This window comes from Falco biarmicus, chromosome 12 (assembly GCF_023638135.1).
Source record: "Falco biarmicus isolate bFalBia1 chromosome 12, bFalBia1.pri, whole genome shotgun sequence".
Lineage (NCBI taxonomy): Eukaryota > Metazoa > Chordata > Aves > Falconiformes > Falconidae > Falco > Falco biarmicus.
Genome location: NC_079299.1, coordinates 25,962,892 through 25,982,497, shown reverse-complemented (window position 1 = coordinate 25,982,497; position 19,606 = coordinate 25,962,892). Strand labels below are relative to the sequence as shown.

Genomic DNA, 19,606 nt, shown 5'->3' with positions numbered 1-19,606 from the left:
AAATACTGAGGTTATTAAGTTCCACTTTCCCTTATAAAGGAATACATGACCATAGTTATACAAATATTTAGCCCTATAGCAACAGTTTGGGCCTGTGCTTGAAAACAAAAAAAGTACAGTAAAATACATAACCAGATTCTCTGTTTCTTCTGTAATGTGGCTCACACTGACCACAGTGGGAGCTGGTTCTAATTTCAGGATATGTAGAGAAAGGATCATTAGAGAAGTTATACAACACGTTCATATGCAGAGCGTGTTACGTTCACCCAGTTGGATACATTTTAAAGTAGACCTTACTTCAATCCTTTACTTGCAGGCTCCTTAAATCCTACATGTCTGCGCTAGTTGCTTGCAGGAGCTTGTAATTCGCTGTCAAAACCTTCCTTCCAGGCTGCTCTTGCAAAAACAGTGCAATAACACCTTGCCTTCCTCTAACTTTGTGGCAAAATTTGCAAGTGAAGTCTTGTCTGCTTAGCTGGAAAAAAATGTGAGGGCTGTTTTGGCAGGGCATGAGGTGTGCCTTTTTCCCCCCCCCCCCCCTCCTCCTTTCTTTTTTCATCTTCTTTTTCTTTTTTTAAACTGAATATTGTTCATTAGTGTTAATACCCTAAGAAAAAACAGTGGTGTGGGCACTCAGTTTTATTTGAAAACATGCCCACTGAGGTCAGCCCTGCAGCTGTAGCCAGGATTGACCTTGCTTAGACTGCCTTTGAGTAAATCAGAAGCACCGCAGGGTGTGCCTACACCACAGGGTACCTCTTACTGCTGTTACCCTGCGCGTACTGCTGTCGGGGCAAGGCCCCAGGTAGCTTCTTTTCAGCAGTTGCCTTTGGTTTCATAATGAGGTAGGTTTTTTTATTGTTTTGTAGCCTGAATGTTGAATATTAATGTTTTAAGACTGAAAGATGTTAGCTTTTATCACCTTTTGATTTCTTTTTGATTTTCAGAGCGTAATTGTTGCTTTATTAAAACTTTATCCAATCAGATGTTTTCCCTCTTGAAGTAAAATATTATGCAATTACTTCCTTGTGAAGGAAATTGAAATTAAATCTTATGAATAGCTACACCATAAGTACCATACCAATGTTTTAAAAATATTTAAAAAAAGACAAAAAAGCTCATAGGGTAGTGTTCTTGTGTACAGGTAGACTTTGGGAGGTTCAGTGCTGGTTGTAAATTTGAAAAGATAAAAGCAAAGAAAGCGCAAAGAAATCACAAAGAATTCATTCTGGGTTTTTTTTCTGTTTTCCAGATAACATGTTCTCGTGCCTTTGGGATACTGAAAAGATGCATGAATTATATAAATTTCACTAATTATTTTGAAAGAATTACTACCAAAACTGCTTTTCTAATTGTTCAGGTAGAACCTACGACTACCTGTTATTCTATTTTGCGTAGGTTTTTAAATATTGGTGATGACTCGACTTTAATGGATTAATTATATACTACAGCACTTTGATTCCCTTTAATGTTACATTTACAAACCACACAAATGGCCCAAATTACGAGATGAAGAATTGGCTGTAGCAGACCTGAATATTTTTTTCCTCATTATTCTCCCCTGAAATAAGTTCCTGTTGTTTTATGTTTCAACTCGGCTGTATTCTAAACTACCTTGATGATCTAGAAGGCAACATTAAGTGGTTGAGCAAACCACGAATTGACACACAAAATGGATGAAATCGTAATTCATAGCTTTCTCTTTAGCATCAGGTAGTGTGTGACAATTTATCAACCTGTGTTTCAGAATGAAATTATTCCTGCTTTGCACCTTTCTCCCGTTTGCCAGAAAAAAAATGAGATAAGTGTGAACTCTGCAAAGGGGTTCACACGAAACATGATGATGGACGTTTCTGTGCTTGCCAGCCAGTTTTAGCCTTTTCTAGCTTCCTCCCTTCAAACTACAGCTTCTGATTCAACAGGTCTGTGTTCTCCCTCCCAGGGATGAGATCAGCCTCATCAAACAGGTTCTTCTAACTGTCCTTCACAAGGTGCTGGCGGGAAACCTTTTCCTTTTGCATCACTTTCTTTCCTTTGATTTGGAATAGATGTTTCTGTCTAGCTGAAAATGATACCAGTGGATGGGTATGAAGGCTATTAATTTCATTGCTATGAATGTGTGAACTGAAGTTTTTGTGGGATTTCACCTGGAAATGTTTTGTGGAGTTGTGTTTGGGACTGAAGATTTTCATGATGAATACCATTCTTAAAAATGAGTTAATCTGTTTTTTTGCATATTCTTTCAAGTTACATTTTTTTGCTGTGGTTGGTTGACTTCCCCACCAAGAAGCAATTGTGGTGATTTAGAGTCCTCAGGCTAATGTAAAATTTAGGCTCCTATTAAAGTTGGAGCCTAATCTTCAGTCCATATGGAAGTTTATACAGCACCGTTTAGGAAGTACTCTAGGCCAAATGCCTTCCCTCATGTGTTTTTCTCAGTATGTGTTAGTCAACTTCAATTTCTGTTAATTTTCTCTCACTCTGCATTAAAGCAATTAGTGTATTTCACTGCAAGGTAAAAACCTGTCATTTTTTCTCCTTCTACTTTGAAGGTATGCCTCTGATGTACTCTAAATTTTAAATGCCAGATGATAGCTGTGTGCTTATACCTATACTGCCTTCACAGGACGCTGATACGCTGCTGCTGGCTGCTTCCTTGCCTGCATTCGTTTTTGTGGGTTTGGTGTTCGGTTTTTTTTTCCCCTCTTCATATCAGATTTCAGAGATTTTTCTGCATATGACTGATTGAGCTTAATGGGTATAATACATAATTTCTAAAAATAGCTTTCTTGCATAAATACACATTATATATTGAGTTGGTAATGTATTATAAGGAGAACAATAACTGAAAAGTTTCAACAGTTATTGTTTCCTTATTGAATTCAGATTGTTGTGAAGGCAATTTCCTTGACAGCATCAACTCCAGAGCACTTATTAGTATGCTGATGTTTTTTGTTTCCTTAATCTACCTATGAAATACCCTTTACAAGCTTGAAGTGGGAGATAAATGACTACTTTATTTGCAAAGATGGCAAAATTTATTTTTAAGAATTTGTTCTCAATACAGAATTTGTGAGGGGGGAATAGAACAGCACAGGTTGTATGACAAGTAAACCACGAAGCCGTTTTATAAAGCATGTACTTTTAATTGCACAAAGCATTCAGTTAGGTCTTATTTATCTTTAAAGCAGGACAAATTTGTAGTGTACATATTCAGTATCTGAGAAAAAGGTAAGGCATTGAAAATTCAGTCCCTTTTTTTTTTGTCTCCCACATCATCTGGTTTGCTAACACAGATAGTGGAAGCTTCACAAACTGAATTGTTTGGACTCATTTGGTCATGCTTCTTGACATCTTGGCTATTTAGAAAGAGAGCTTGAAGTTGGTGATTTTTACTAACATTCGCTTCTATTTACAGAGGTTTTTTATGGGCATAAGAGGAGATTTCTTAATACATGGAATCTCAAGTCTTTGTGTATTGAGGAGTATGATGTGCTGTCAATCACCCATTAAAAGCAAGCAAACCCCAAAATTATTTGGGTAAACTCTGAAGCATTTCAGGAGCAGAGTGGCTCAAGGCCAGGTCTTTGGCCAATGCAGGGATTGCTCCAAGGAGCTGTGGTGTCAGGGCTGGAGCGCGCAGAGCAGTGGGTCCTCTGGGGGTCTGACCCCCTGCCCTTGCACTCTGAGTGTAGCCATCTCCGTGAGGCTCCAGTTTGTGCATGAGCCAAAGGATTCCGTCCCAGTTTGGCCCTTTGGTGTTAGTCCAGAGCGGCAAAAGCCTTTTTCAGGTATGGAGAGAAGCAACTTTTTTGTAGAAATCTTCTGCATCGTAGAAAACAGTTATGTAAATTGCTGCTAACCATATTACGGAGCTGTTTCTGGTGTACAGTTGCATGCAGGTTATATATATATATTTATAAAAATAACACTCTCCATATTGAGTAAGCATCAGAAGGCTGTATTTACAGAAGGCATATAGGTGTCTGAAGATGCTAATAGTGGTACTTATGGATGTACCTAAACGTTTGAAGTCAACCTTATTTTGTAGGCTGGATGGTTTTCTAATTTCAAGTAGTCTCTGCTTTGCACCATTAAGCAGTTACATAACTTTTCAAATCTGGCCCAGTCTGTTATTATAATGTTATTTTACCTCTTCTGATTGCTGTGGCTTTGTGTGCAAGGAGGTATTTTGAGTAAAGTTAATTATAGTGGTGACTGTATTGTAGTATATTGTGTATGGCTGTATTTTATTAACTGTGTATACTTCAAAATTACTTCATGATCTGTAAGCCTAACGCTTTTTACTTTAAGGCACCAAAAACCATCTCATGTTAAAAATGGTTGAATGTATAAGGTGCAGTTGTTAGCTCACTCCTCTGTTCTCTCTGCTTTCTTAAGAAAAGATCAAACAAAATGCAGTGACAGGTAAGGATGTCTCACAAAACATGTAGAAGAAATGTAGCTTCCCCTTCCATAAATTACTGGTACTCTGCTCACCAGCTGCCTGTTATGATGTTTTATTGATGAATAAAAATGGTGTCTGAGGCAATAGAATGTCTTGCATCTTACAACACTGCCAGTTATAAAGATGTCTTCTTGAATAAATTTTACAATTAGAAAGTATTGACAAAAATATTCAATCTTTTTTACATCAAAATAAGCTCAAACATCTGCTGCCAAAGTCAGACAATATCAAGTAATCTTTTAAAAGTGTATTTTTATTATACTGACAGATGCATGGCTGCATGACATAGATGTCAATTTAAGTTACTAGTGCCATTAATACTTGACAAAGACATGCTCCCAGAAGAATTTACGTTTTTAAAATGTTGTCAGATGAGTATATGCCAACAAAAAGTAACCAGAGTCATTCAGCTATGTTGTTAACAAAGCTAAAAGCATGTTATCTCCAGAGACATCACAAAAATTGGTATTCACATCTTTTCTATTTTCTAAATTCTGCAGAGTTGACAGCAGAAAAAATAATACTGTGTCTGCAAATGTCTGTTTAAGCAACCCGTACATACATCCTTTTTCACTTTTTATACCTTTTGGCTTACAGTGCAGAAAGATTTTCAGTTTCATTTGAGGTGAACTTCTTCAGCATTCATTTGGTTTCCGCAAAATGTCAAATAATCCTACTTCTTGGCAAGGATGCTTTTGTAAAGAGAACATTGAGGAAAATGTTAAGACCTGTGCCAGAGTTTCTGGTCTGCTTATACAGTCAAAAAAGTGTTGGAAAGCTATATGACTTAACTCATTACGAAGACTGAGATTTAAAACATTCGTGTCCAGTTCTTATTTGTCAAACATGCTGGTATATTCATTATTCAAATTTGTACATTTTAGTGTCCTGAGATTTCATTGTGGGTATTCTGTAATGAGAAACTAAGCTTACTTTAAATTCTTTCCTTCCAAGTCTTTTCTTTTTCTTTTCTCTTTTTTTCCTCTCTTCCCACAGAAGTGTTTTGGAAGGACTTTTGTTTCTTAGAGCAAGAGTGGAGTTTTCTGGGTAGACCTGACCTGTGTTAGCAGAGTTTGTTTAGCAGTGCTGTCCTGGTGCTGCTGCTCTATGTTAAAAAGCATAAAAGTCTAGTCTGATGAGGTGCCAGGTCACTTGAAACACTGAACTTCTGGTTGAATCTCAGGTCATAAACATCTCATTAAGGGCTAAATAGTTATACTCTGTGATAAGAGGCTGTTTTTTCTTTTAATTGGATTTATTTCTTTATAGTGGATTTTTTTCTTAGGGATGAGACTCAACTTTGTAGAAACACTTCTTACTGCTAATGATTCTACTGTACTAACAAAAATAAATCTAGAAGTAAAAGGCTGAAAGCCATGCTGCTACTTCTAGATTATTTCCCTTCGCTGTACTGAGGCAGACTGTGGAGGCGAGATGAGATCTGCCTATCAAAACGCAGAGTTCAATATTCCTTCTATAAACAGAGGTGAGCTGCAGCATCTCCTGTGCTGTGGTTTGTCTCATCCTGAAGCTACTACTATTTGAAGTACATCACAGGAACTGGTCCCCAGATATGTCTCCCCCCCCCCCCCCTTTTTTTTTTTGTAACTATTGTTTTTGGTTTTTTTTTATTGAAGCTTGTGTTACTGGTGCAAGAAAAAATATTTAAAAGTATATGAGCTCTCACCTCTGCTGCCTCTTGCAGGCCATCACCAAGAGAGATGTTTTGGATGGGGCTTTATCAATGTGTGTAATATTTCAATCTGACAAGGAAGTACGTAGTCTGCTGGCAGCCTGCCCACTCTGTGTCATCACTCCTCTTAGTATAAATGAGTACTTATTAAAATAATATTTCAAGGTTTGTATTGTAAACAGACTTTCAGAATTAATGCCCAGGAATGTATTGTACACTGTACTTAGTAAGGGGGCAATCTAGAAAGGTTGGGCCAATTGACTTGAAAGGGTAACATGGGGAATGAAATGAGGTGCAAGAAATCTTTACCTCACGTTCCTTTGGAACCCCTCTTATGCTTGTTTGTTTTCTTTTACTGTTCTTTGCCTTGGTAACTTGGTAGCAATTCAGACTTCCTCTTTGCTCCCACGCCAAGTCTTCTATAACTTCAGAATCTTGTGCAGTTCTGGAATCGTGAAATAAGGACAAGAGGTTAGTTAAGACGGATTTACTAATTGCCTACAAATGTTGTAATATGTGCTACCTAAGGCTGGGCATGCCCTGAGTTAGGTGGGAGAGTTGTGCACATGCACAGTGTAGTGGTGCAACCTGGGGAGCAGTTTGGACTGTGTGACGTTTGGTGGTTGAAAGCTTCTAGGATCCCACCGCCGGTTGCTCATACCTACCCATAGTTGAACCTCGACAGCAGGAGCCCCTTTCAAAGTGTTTTGCAAGCCTTGGTCATTTGGGAGCACTGATGGACAAAATGCAGCGGTGGATTAACACTGAGGGACTCAGAAGTGAGGCCGTGCTCGCTCCAACGTAATACGATGTGATTACAACCATGGGACTGTGCTGACCTCCTCTCCAAGCTCTGGTTGGGGAAAAGTATTTCTAAGATGCTAAGTGACAGGTTACTTCCTTAATGGTAGGGCTTTCCCAAAGATGGGAAGAGAGGTATATTTTATTGAACCTTTCAAGTAAAGTCTGAAAAATCTGAAAGTAAAAGTTCTTGCTCTATGAGTGACACATTATCTTTCTGGAAAGGATATTATAAGTATGATTCAGTTGTGTTCTTTCCTTGCATCATAGGAAAGCGGTTTGATTTTCCTTCTAGTATGCAAGCATAATTCTTTAAAAAAACAGTGCCTGTAAATTATTACTGCAATTTCAATAGCTGTGGTAGATGCATTGCAGCCAAAAATCTATTTCAACTGTTTTTGCTGTTTCTATAGAGAAGTGTGCGATGCTGACTTATAGTATATGTTATTAACAAGTTTTAGAAAGATGAACATTGTCAGCAAAACTTAATGAGAGAAACATAATTCTCTGAGAAGCCATTGAATGAGAGTTTGCAATGGGGATGTTGGCTGAGTGTCAGAAGAAACTATTTTAGCAGTGGAAACTTTGGTTGCAGTGAGGTTTAGCAGGCCTTAGCAGTGTCTCTCAAGTCTCTCAAACTTAATAACTGAAATCCTAGAGTTTGACTCACTCAAGAATTAGAATGGTAATTGTAGGTGTATTCTACAATGCCAAAAAGAATAAGCTTGAACAGCAGACTCACAGCAGTAGATGACACTTTGTTACTTTTATTTTCTTCTGATATAAAGTATGCTGAATTTTATCTTGGATAAACTCATATTGCAGGGAGGGTGATGCTGCCTGTTACAGGAGGCTTTTGGAAGCTGCTGTAAAAATATGTGGGCCTATTTTTAATTTGTTTCTTTCTTTAATAGTGAATTTCAGTGAGGGCAAGAATAGGTCAATTCAGAAAGATTGAAGTTCAGTGGCGGTCTTTGCAGTATGTCTGCACACATTTTTTCAAAGGCGGTTTATATATGGTGATATTTATTCCATGATAGCACTTTTATAGAGGATAGCCTATAGAGATGTTTATCAGGTATGGATGATCTTGTCCTTTTTTTCAGTTTTCCATTTTGTGCCTGTGCCTCTTGCTCCAATCTTTCTGTATCTTCAAACAGGCACTTCTTTGAAAATGGCTACAAATTACTTTGTTTTAGAAACAATGATTATTTAGAAAAAATGCCCCATTTTCCTCCATCTAATCTTCCAGAGTATTCGAACCAGACTTGGATCAGAAAGATGCACACAACATCTCTCTAGGTCTTGGTCTCAACGATTCACTCACTCAGCGTAGGAACAAGTAGTCCTAGGATGGATAACTGTATGTAGCTTGCAATTTGATTTGATATGGTCAGCGATGCAGATATACAGCTACACATTTATTTCTTTAAAGAACATTGCATTTTGAATAAAATAGAGCTACTTATAGAGTCACTGTAAGATAATAGTATTAATGGTATATGTTTCTTTTAAAATCAGAGATCTTGGGTATGCTACTTTCATGGAAAAAATTAGCTTTTTGATAAAGACAGTTTTACTACAGTGTCAGCTGGCTGCAAGTGGTTGAGCTGAAAGGGATGATAAGTCAGAGATGTTTGTAGAATATCTGAAAAAAAATGATGAAGACAAAGGTAACTCATTTTTTTGCTAAAAGTCTCAAGCAAGTGATGGTAAAAACAACAGCAGAGACTCTGGTGTTTACAGTCTTCTATTTAGGAAGTGGAGGGAAATCACAGAAACAATAATGTCTAACAGTAAAAAGTTTGAATACTAGAAAATACCAGATTTATTCTGTGTATCTTGCCATCTATCCTTGTCTTACAGCAGGAAATGGTTAGATATAGCTTCTCCTTTACTTATCAGCAAGCAGTAAGAAATACTTGCTTCCAACCCTTATACTCTTGCTTTTATGCTGCGCTTTATCTATATTACTATATGACAGGGATTTCTCTTCCACACATCTAAAGGGCAGGTTTAGAAGCCTAGTCTTTCCTTCTGTTTTTGCCTAGGCAGTGAAGGGAAAATGTCTGGCATGGCTCCAATTGTACTAGCTTAATTTGAAGGACCATCTTGTATCACCATGCTCTGAAAATTGCTTTCCATAAGTGATTTATCCATTTCTGGCTTGAGTAGCTGGGTGGTTACAGTGCAGAGGCAATTAAGCATACTGAGTGAAATCCCAACTTAATTGCATACAATGGTAAAACACCCTTTTATATCAATGGGACCAAGGTTTCTCATCCTCCTCCTCAAAGGTCCCATGTCATAGAAGACAAGGGGAGGTAGTCAAAAGTTGCATCGAAGTCTACTTAAGTTTCTCTAAAATGAAAGACTTGTACTTAATTTGGTAATCACAAAGGAATGTGGTTTATAGAATTATAAATTCTGGATTGTCATTTCATAAGCTGTTCAACACATTAGCTTTAATAATTGTATTACTCTTATTTATTAGCTTCTCTGTTCAAAGATTGCAAAATATTGCAAAGGTAAAGACTGTGATTACAATTTACATAATTGATTGTTTTTACAATAGATGTTTTTGGATAAGTGAAGAGTGGCAAAGTTACTGAAATAATGGAAAATCTCTGGTGAAACATCATCTGTTTCAGTTCCATCTGTGTTTAGGAAGCTCGATGCTAACGATTCTCCTTTTGTTCTTCTTGCAGCTAATTCCAGCCTGCTTGGTGGTGGAGGAGGTGAGTCTTTCCTTAATGCTGTATTTGTTCTTAAATGTGAAATATATGCTGAACAAATGTAGTGTTTAGTTGGTTATAAAACAACATGTGGTAAGTTCAAAAGGTAGAAATGTAAAATTATGAGATGGGCAAACTCAACCAAAGTCCATAATGTTTCATATCATCAAGCGGCAGGGTTTGTGACTGCTGCTGAGTCCAGTTTCCCCGTGGGATTAGGCTAGGGCTGACTTGTATGAAGGAACTGGACTGCCTTATGTTAAACACAACATAAGTATTTAGGATTTTTAACTTACCTGAAGGGAATCTCGAATGGGCATTAAATAAACAGTTTTTTAAAATGTTAAATAATTAAACCACAGTAAAAAGTCATTTTAGTAAATTAGTGAGTCTTTATCTTTGTACTTTTTTTATATACTTGTTTGCTTACCCCCATTCTGTTTGGCAGAATACTTAAGTAGATTTCAAAACAAGTCTTTGATGCATGTAAAAGAGATGCTACCTATATGTCCTCTAGTAATACAGACATGCTCAAGTGCATATAGTATGTATTGTTTCCAAATATATGGATGATGTTTTATTTCAGTCGATTAATGCTGTTTTGCTTTTTGCAATACTGTAGTACTGTGGCCGTAAAAGCTTACATGAATGTTAACAATTCAGGGAAAAAAAACCAACATGAAGAGCTGGATCTCAGTTTTCTGTGACTTCCCTTGCCTCCCAGAGGGAAGTAAAAGAGCTCATTTCTGGAAATTTCACAGTGCGGGAGCAGTACAGGCAGCAACTAATCTTTCTTCCTGGCTAGAGTTAAAAGGACTTGATGATCAGAGCTTACATATGCAAGGGTAAAGGAAAGGGCTCTGTAAAAAGACAGAGGAATGCTGTTGCTTGTGAGGCTTGAGGATAAGTTGTCAAAGCTTTTGTTTTAACAGCCTTGACGGAACAGGCAGCCCTTTTTTTGTGGACCGTGGAAAGGTGCTTAACAACTGCACCCGGGCATCTAAATAAAACTGTTCATGTTTCTCAGCTGTGTGTCTGGACATTAAAGTACAGGGAAGCCTTACCTGGTAATCCTGTTGGATTAATCTGTTTCTTTTGATTCGGGTTAGCTGTTTGCAGTATACCAAATTCTTCTTTGTTTAAAAGATAATCCTTGAAAAGGTAATCCTTCGCCAGCCGTTCATGCTGCTGTGGAGCTGTTCACCTACCTCCTGTCCAGCACTTGCTCCCAGCTGGTAACATAACAAAAATAATAAATAATAATAATAATAAAAAAAATCAATGCAAATATTCAAATTCTAATCAGGTTCCTAGAGCATTGCTGCTGCTGCAGGGGTGTGGCTCGACTTTCCGTGGTATTTCTTCTGGCATACTTCAAAAGTTGATGTTAGTTTAGCAAGGCACTAGATAACATGGCTCTCCCTCTGTGGCAGATGGGGTGAGCCCATATCATAGGTCAAGATGGGATTTTTTTCTGTATTTTATGTGTAAAAAGCAGGGGAGTTTCAATCAAGTTAATTGACAAGCAATTAAAAACATCTCCCCCGGCCCCCTCCCTCCCGTGTCGCACCCTCCCGCCTCCTGGGGCCAGGCTGAGGTGGTGGCAGCCCAGGAGGCTAAGGTAGTGCGCTTCTGCACCTTCTCTTCTGTATCTCCTCTCCCTCTTCATGCCCTGGTGTCCTTTTGGCCTTTCACCGCCATTTCTTAAGTAGGTTTCCTCAGCGGTGGCGGGAAGCTGCAGTGGCGGGTTGAGTTCCTGTCCACGGCCAGTCCCTTGTGGAACCGGCTGTGACTGGCTGTGGGCGGCGCGGGGCAGCCTGACACCCTCCCTCGAGGAGCTCTCCCTGTAGCCCCCCAGGGGTTCTCCAACGAGGACCTCCAGTAGAAGGATAACACCACGTGCTCAGGCTTGCAGGTAAAATACCAAATATGACTGTTTAGAGGCTTAGAATTTGATTGTTGATGGTTGAGGGTCTGCGTTTGTGCTCTGGAGGTTCCATGAGCCACCCTTGGGTAGGACGGCCAACGCTCCATTGTAGTGTGCTCGCTTAGGTTTTTGGAGTCTTTTGAGGAAAAATGTTGAGAATTTCGTTGCCAAAGTACTCCCAAGTTTGGGCAGCTGACACGGGCATCTGTGGCTCCATCCTTGGGTGCATGTGTTGGCCGTGCCCTTTCAAAGAAGGGGAAGTCTGCACAGGGTCTGCGGGCTGGAGCTTGCTCAGGGGGGCACAAGATGGAGGCACCTCTGGATGGCCCACCCGCCTGCTGCAGGCAGATGAAGCCTGGAGCCCCTGCCTCTTGGAAAAATGACTTGTTGCTGGCAATGTGCGTTTGTCTGTAGAAGGGAAATTTCATTTCCAGTTGAAGGGGTTTGGATTTTAAATTCTGGATAGATTTTTGCCTTTTTTCAGAAGGATGTGGTGGTAGCATTCCATGTGAAAAATTGCTGGTTAATTATTAAAATTTTATTACATACGTAAACAGCAAAGCCTTCTTTTGATTGCAGATGCTGAATATTAATGATAATGAATAGTACCGGTGTAGTCTTTCCAATAATGGGATTCATATCTCTTCAGTAATGCTCATTAATTTAATCTCTCTGTCACTGCTGGGGGCGTGAATACTTACCTTAGTTTTACATAAAATGAAAACCAGAAATTTCTACTTGTCCAAGCTCATGCAACAGGTTTAGTGATTTTGAGCTACTTTTGAGCTGTTCTGTATTTGAAATCTTTCCAGAATTTAACACAAGTTAGTTGGAAATAGTTATTTGAACACCTCAATGTGTATGTTAAAACCATCTTCTGGAGGAGAACTGTTGAGGAACCCAACGGGCGACATTGGTAAACATAGCACACTTGGTTGTAAGTTTAGGTGCTGGTGGTTTTGGGTGGCTGCTTATCATCCTTGTGTCACCTTGGAGCCACATCAGGGCATCCGTGTACTTTGATTTCCCAAAGCCAGAGTAATGATTTGTTCTTGCATTCCCCGTTTAAATGCTGTCTATTCATTTTCATGACCATTTGGAATGGAGAGATAAAAGCACAAAAGATACCAGAAACTATTTTTCACAGAACTGTTTAATCATAAAATCGAGAAACCCACAATAGAGTCTTAGAAGAATCTTTAGTTAAATATAGATGTCGAAGGTTTCTTTCTGCTTTTCAAATAACTGAAGTTTCCAGGGTTTCATTATGAGTTTGGTGAGGGAGCCTTTTTTCTTTTTCATTCTTTACTGGTTTTAATAATTGATTTTTAATTAGGAGGCATATTTTGCTTTCAGGTCTAGATTTATCTCACATTCAGCATCTCACTGGTCCTATTAACTCGCATGGAGCATTATGTCTTATTTGTGCAACGTGTATTACTTGTCCCATTATGTTCAACGGTGCAAATGTGAAAATTATTAAGAAAATTACCTACATTTGGAGGGAGTAAGGAAAAAAATCTGATATTTTGAGGAAAAATGACCCCTTTTAAAAATGTATCATGAAGTTTTGGCTGTTAAGAAATTGAAATGCCCTATTTTGTGTGGTAATTTTTTTCCTTTACGTTGTTTTACAGCCATGTCAACGAATGAAAGTATGTAATTTCATGCACTATGTTAAAGCAAAGTTAGCAAGAGCTGAGATTTCTCCTCCCCCTTAAGGTTTCAGATAGTCTGTGATTTTTTGGGGGGTTTTGTGCCCCACTGTCCCCACCTCCTTTTTTCAGTTATTTTCCTTGGGGTTCATTTTTTCATTTACTTCATTTGCTGACTGTAATCAAGTTCTTGTTGCATGCTGATTTCCAGATTGGCATGCTTTTTTTGACCTTATATTTGAAGGTGTATCTAAAATAGCAAGGTAGGGTTTGAGGTTTTTTGCCTCATTAGGTTTTGTTGCTTATGCTAGAGTTGGAGAAGGAGACATCATCGTTTAGTGTGTCCTGTTATGAACATAATTTTTGTCAGCTCTGTACTTGAAAATGGTAATTTTGTCTTTAAAAACTCTGAGAGGAGACAGGTTATATTCACAGTCTCTTGGAAGCATTGTTTGGACCCAATTTAAGTTGGTTGCCCCAAAAGATCTGTCTGCTTCTCTGTTTCTCTCCATCCTTCTGTCTCTCTGTTTTTGGCCAGTGTAACTATGTCTTTTCTAGGGCTTTTGCTGGCATGGAAAAGATTAATTCCTATATAGCCATAAGTATGTTAGCATATCTTAAATGTAGACCAGACCTACCCCTCCAGTCTGCCAAGATACAGTTTTTAGACATGTCATTTTAAGCAACTGTTACGGCAGGGGGAACTTGTGCTCATGATTGCAATAGGGAACTGAGTTTCTCTGTATGTTATTGGGTAGACTCCATTTTGAAAGTGGGATTTACTTGCCTTCTTTGTTTGCCTTTAGATTATAATAGTCGCAAAAAAAGTGTTTTCTCCTGCTAGAAAGAAATTACTGCAGACTGACTTCTATCCTGGAAAACAGATTTATCAGGAGGGAAATGAGCTGTTCAACGGCTGGGATCTTTTGCTAAGCCTGAGCACAAAATCACGTGATGCAGGAGATGGACTTTGTGCGAGGGTCAGTATACCACTTCAAAATGTTAGCAGCTATGCTCACCTACAGGCACGTAGTGTCACATCAGCCCAGTGGGCTCGCCAAGGCATGGAGCTGGCAGATTGGACACGGTTGAGTGGGGTTCTGCACCTTTCCAGAATGACAGCTTGAGGGGTCACACATTGTCACTGTGCCTGGGGCAGCTGAAGTACCACCAGATACCAGTGTTTGAGCATCTGGGTTGTACCACTTGGGTCCAGCTTGATGGTGGAGTAGTTAATCTTCAAACATGGCTACAGCAGGTGTGTAGCATAGCCATCGTGGCTGCTGCTCATGCTATAGAAATCAAGGATAACTGCTGATAGGGTGCTGCTGTGAAGTCACTGGTGTTTGCCAACCACCCTGTCTATTTGTCAATTAATTGCAAGCTAAGGAGATCAAAAAGCTGGGGATCATCCAGTCAGTAGTGGCAGGAAGGAACAGCTGACACAAGTATCTTTTCTTGACATCCCTCCGCTTGGGTAGATATAAAGTTTTTATTCTCATAGCCGTGACTTAGGTACACTACTAACCGTTTTCAGCCACTTTCTGATGGTTAAACCTACCAGAAGAAAGGGAATTTTGCACTGTCTGAATAGTAACTTGATGTCAGCTTACATGGCAAATGAATATTCATGACACTGAGAAGTGAAAGTTGTACAAGAAGTTTGGAGGCAGGTATAAGACAACTTGCAAAGCACCCCATAGCAATGTAAAAGGAGAATACTACGAATACTAGACTGGCCCTATGCTAGCCCATTCAAAATGTGCAACAGGAAGAAAACAAGCCTGTTTTATCCTGAAATAGGATGAGATGCTCTCTGTTTTGGATTTTACAGGACTTGGTCTTGATATTTACATAATTTAAATGCAAGTGAAGCAAGGGTTTAAATCCAAAGTTCAAATTTGTGCATGACGTGTACGTAACATGAATGCATCCCTTGAGAGTAGAAGAAAGAGTTCAGGAAAGAATCAATGACAGGATTCTTTCATCAAGAAAATAAGCATTATTATTTTGTATTTTTTTATGCCAGTCTGTTGGCATGTTCTTGTGTCATGTCAAATGCATTTGTCAGATTGGGGTGTGCTTGCCACAAACTGCTTCATGGAACCAATTGTGCTTTATCTGGGATTTCAACTATCTTCAAAAGCTTTTGGTTGCTTTGTACACTGCGTCATCATATCTTAGGTATTTAGATAATAGCATGAAGGTACAAAGATTTTCCTAGCAAATAATGATCATGTAGATGAAGTGATAATTTAAGGCAAATGGCCATTTGCCTTTGTTGCTAATTAATCCCTTTCTGCTATAAGATTGCTGCTGCAATTCTGTAGGGTTGTTAAAATGTTTTATCTCTTTTTACTATTTGCATGCTGTTCTTTTTCATCTCTGTAAATAGAGTGGGTTTGAGAGGGCTGTATCCACAAGTTCCCCCACTGTGACAGTACATCAGCCAATTAAAATTTTAATATTTATGCATTTAGGTGTATTTCCTTCTGTACAGCTGTAATACTAGTTCCATTGGTAGCCCAGTAGCTCGGGGTAGACTGTAACCCTTTCAAAGTGTTTGGCTCAGCCCAAAATCTTGTTATTATTTATGAACTTTTTGTTGGATCAGATCAAAGCAAACAGATTTCTCTGTAATTTATCCACTTTTATAGAATTTATTTGAACTTCCCATGTAGGCAAAGTCTTTCTTCACAGGTCAGTTACTCTTGAAATGTTTTTTCTTTCTTTCTTCAATCTGTGTATGTATGTTTGCTTTTTGCCTTCTGTTATTGCAGTGGATATTTCCATGTGAGATTTAATTCAGCTTTAATTAGAATTAGTAAGTTTTCTCATTTTGTAGTGCATCTAGAGATATAATGATGACAGCTCTATAAATAAATAAGCATAGTTTATTTCAAAGGACCCTTAAACCAAGCTGCCAGGATTATATTTAAAATGTGTGCTCTACTTGAGTTTTTCTGTTGTTGTTTTTGTTTAAATATGATACTTATTTTGCTCTTTGGCTGTATAGGGTACTAACTTCCTTTCTCCAGTTATTTTATACATTCTTATAGCTATGGGTAATAATCATAAACAGGAAGTCTCTGGATTAATGTTAAGTATTTCTTAGTTGTTGCCTAATTGTATCCTGTTAATTACACTTTTCCAGCAGTTACTTAAAAAATAAATAAATTATGTTTTGCTGTCTACAGGAGCTGATACAGGTATGTGATCAGGTGTTAAGTTTGAAATGTGTACATATAGTTATTGATGCACATAAATGACTTCCGCTAACGATGACTTTTTAAAAATACATGTTCAGCCTGATTCTTTAAAGTCGTGTGCCTCTTCCAGCCAGTGGTATAGGAACATGACTGTATATTTTGGTCATTAAAATAATCTAAAAGTTACTGTGTCTGGGCACACTTACTCGCTGCTATCCTCAGCCTTTTAATATTGCTGCTGTGTTGACTTAATTAGGCATTAGAAGGTGGTGTTTTATTATTCACTCATCAGTTACTGAGTGCTGAGTCCACAACGCTCTGAGCTCCAGCTTAATTTAATCTTTTTCTTTCTTAGACTGTCACACTGACTCTCCTCATTTTGTTTAAAATCGTTATGAGATAATTACAGTGTTGTGTACCCACAACTAAAAAATGAACATACAGTTTCTGGTACATGTATACATATATATGGCTTTCTTATATACATACATATATATATGCATGCCACCATATATATTTGTGACTGAATCTTGCAGACTTTTCAGAAAGTCAGGCCTTGTGTGTGTGTGTATATAAATAAATAATAATAAAAAGGCATTAATTTTGTTAGACTGGGAAAGACCTTTAGTTCATGGTCATTGAAAATGTAAGGTGCTTTTGATAAAAATCCAAGCTGAAAAGGCAGGGAGTTATGTAAGGAATGTATTTCTTTCTTTTTTTCTTTTTCTTATCATGTTATGGGACAGAGCTGCAAAGCAGGATGAGTGATCACAAACCTTCCCTAATTCACAGATACCACATGATGTTTAAGGCGATTAATGGTACATTTTTAAAGTGAATTGGACATATGCTCTAAAAATGTTAAACACTTTTTCCACATATAGGCAAATGCATACATTTCTTGCATGTGTGCCTTGCATGCAGAAAATACAATTATTTTTTCATTTACTGAGGTGCTGCTCAGGCATCTTAGGATACTTCTGTTGAGACTCTCCCCCTGCAGCTGGAGGTGCTGGAGGTGAGGAGCACAGCTCTCAGCGTGAAAACAGAGTCTAGGAGTGCCGGAAGTGACACGTGGCTGTATGCTACAATGAAAATACAGTAAGTCAGGCATTTGAGTATATATATATATATGTGCCAGTCTACAGGAGACAGTTTTTAAAATTAAGCATTTGATTGGTTTCCTTAAAGAAAAATCTGTTAATTGGGACACCTGACAAAGTTGTTCAGTTTTACGCTTAACCGTCTCAACCGTGTCCCTTTTGCTGAGCTAAGAATGAAGCGAGCACTGCAGTAAAGACATGTTTTATTAGGCTCAAATGAGATGGTGGTGGTTTTAAATCTGTTTTTCATATTTAAGGTCTATGGCTATTTTCCTGGCCCTGTATCAAGTGGTACTGACTGTTCAGTAAGAGGAAAATGTAAAATGCAATTTAAAACATTTAAAAACCACATTTGTTTATTTTCACCCCTGATACTAAAATAGAAGAAAGGACATAAAGGAGTGATGGAGGTACTTGACTTGTAGACATCGAGGCACTTTTGAATATCAGCCCATTTACTGAAGCTTTCACACTAGTATGCCTAAATACAAACCAAAGATCGTAATCAGTAGAGTTCCTTGAAAGTATCTCTAAGCCCCAAGCTCATTACTTTCTACATCAAGTGTGTATACAGGTGTGAGCAGCACGACACGGAAAACTGGAATAGAAAAATGGCAACAATTATTCACTGATCCTTGATGGTTGTTCTTTTTAAAATAGGTGTGCGTCCAATTAATTGAAATATGGACGTTGCATAACACTAGCACCTCCCCAGACAATCTTCCCAAAGCTGTAACTCTGCCTGTTGATGTACTGCGGCAGGAAAAACTCCCATTCCCCAAAGGCCGGGGACTGGAGGTTGTCATCACCCTCAATGCCCTACATCCCATAATGGAAATAATTTACAATAGTTTGTTCTTTTTGGTTTTAATGAAAGCAATTATTTCTTAGGCGCTATATTTTCAAAGGAAATCTTGAATAAACCCCAGGATTAAACTGTAGAGGCAAGGAAAAACAAAGTATCAAAATTACTGATATTATAGAATTTACAGCTCTCTCCTTGCCCCATAGGATGAAGGATTACGAAATCAGGTCTGCATTCACCTCTACCTTCTATTTCAAATTTTCTGCTCTTTCCTCGGAGCTTCACTACTCATTTATGAGTCGCTCTTTGCTGATCACATTTTTCAGAAGTTCTTTGTTCTGTGCAAAATGCTTACAGATTATAACATGCAGCTTTTCAAAAGCCAAGAAAATCTCCAGCAGAGTAGCTGGCGAGATAGTTGAATCTTGGAAAGATCGGTCCTTCTTTGTTTTCTGTGTGCCTATCTTCCTTCCAGTTTCGAGAACCCTCAATCAAACGGACAGTATGAAGTGGAATGAACTTTTGGCATAATAAAAAAAAATGAAATATGGTGATTTCTAACAAAGGATTAAGACTCTTACATAGGTGGAACTGATTTTTAAGAGACATCAGTGGAAAACCTGCCATGTACAAGTCTGTCTTTGCAGTTGCTCATCTTTTTAAACTGATAATATTGAATGGTAATGCAGCTTCCAGTTGCTAATTTTCATTCTAATGCCATGTGGCAAGCTATGAAGTAGACAGCTCCTGTGATTTAAGAAACAAATAAAAAAGCTCCCAGCCCTTTGTAGGGCTTCAAGTTTAGCCTGAATGACTTTGTATATTCAATTTAGACTTCATTTTTAAAGTCAGTTACAGTGAGGGAATAGTAAACCACGCTGTGAAGTAATGAGGGACAGGAACTGCTGAGGATGGCTTTGATATGAAAGAAAACACATGATGAACCTCATCCATATGAGCATTATTATCACAGAATCTAAATGCTCCACAGACCTTTGGTGCTTTTATCCTAATTGCTCTGTAAACAGAGAAGTAATGTTTTTCCATTTTACAGTTGGGAAAATAAGACAAGGAAACCGTATGTTTTGCAAAAGGTCCAAATGGAAAAGAGCAAAAATCGGCTCTCTGAAGGCAAAGCATAACTCACTGGGGTTTCATAATGCCTATATCAGTTTTGCAAATAGGAATTTTTGATTCCTATTTGGAAAGA

The 19,606-nt window shown here is 38.3% G+C and overlaps 1 protein-coding gene across 3 annotated transcripts in view; it reads left to right on the top strand.

The window, feature by feature from the left end:
• MACROD2 (mono-ADP ribosylhydrolase 2) overlaps positions 1-19,606 on the top strand; it is an 892,508-nt gene that overhangs the window by 184,807 nt on the left and 688,095 nt on the right. For all 3 annotated transcript variants that reach the window (XM_056357738.1, XM_056357737.1, XM_056357736.1), the window contains exon 4: positions 9,671-9,700. In XM_056357738.1, the coding sequence (XP_056213713.1) occupies positions 9,671-9,700 (30 nt within the window). The remainder of the gene's footprint in view (positions 1-9,670; positions 9,701-19,606) is intronic.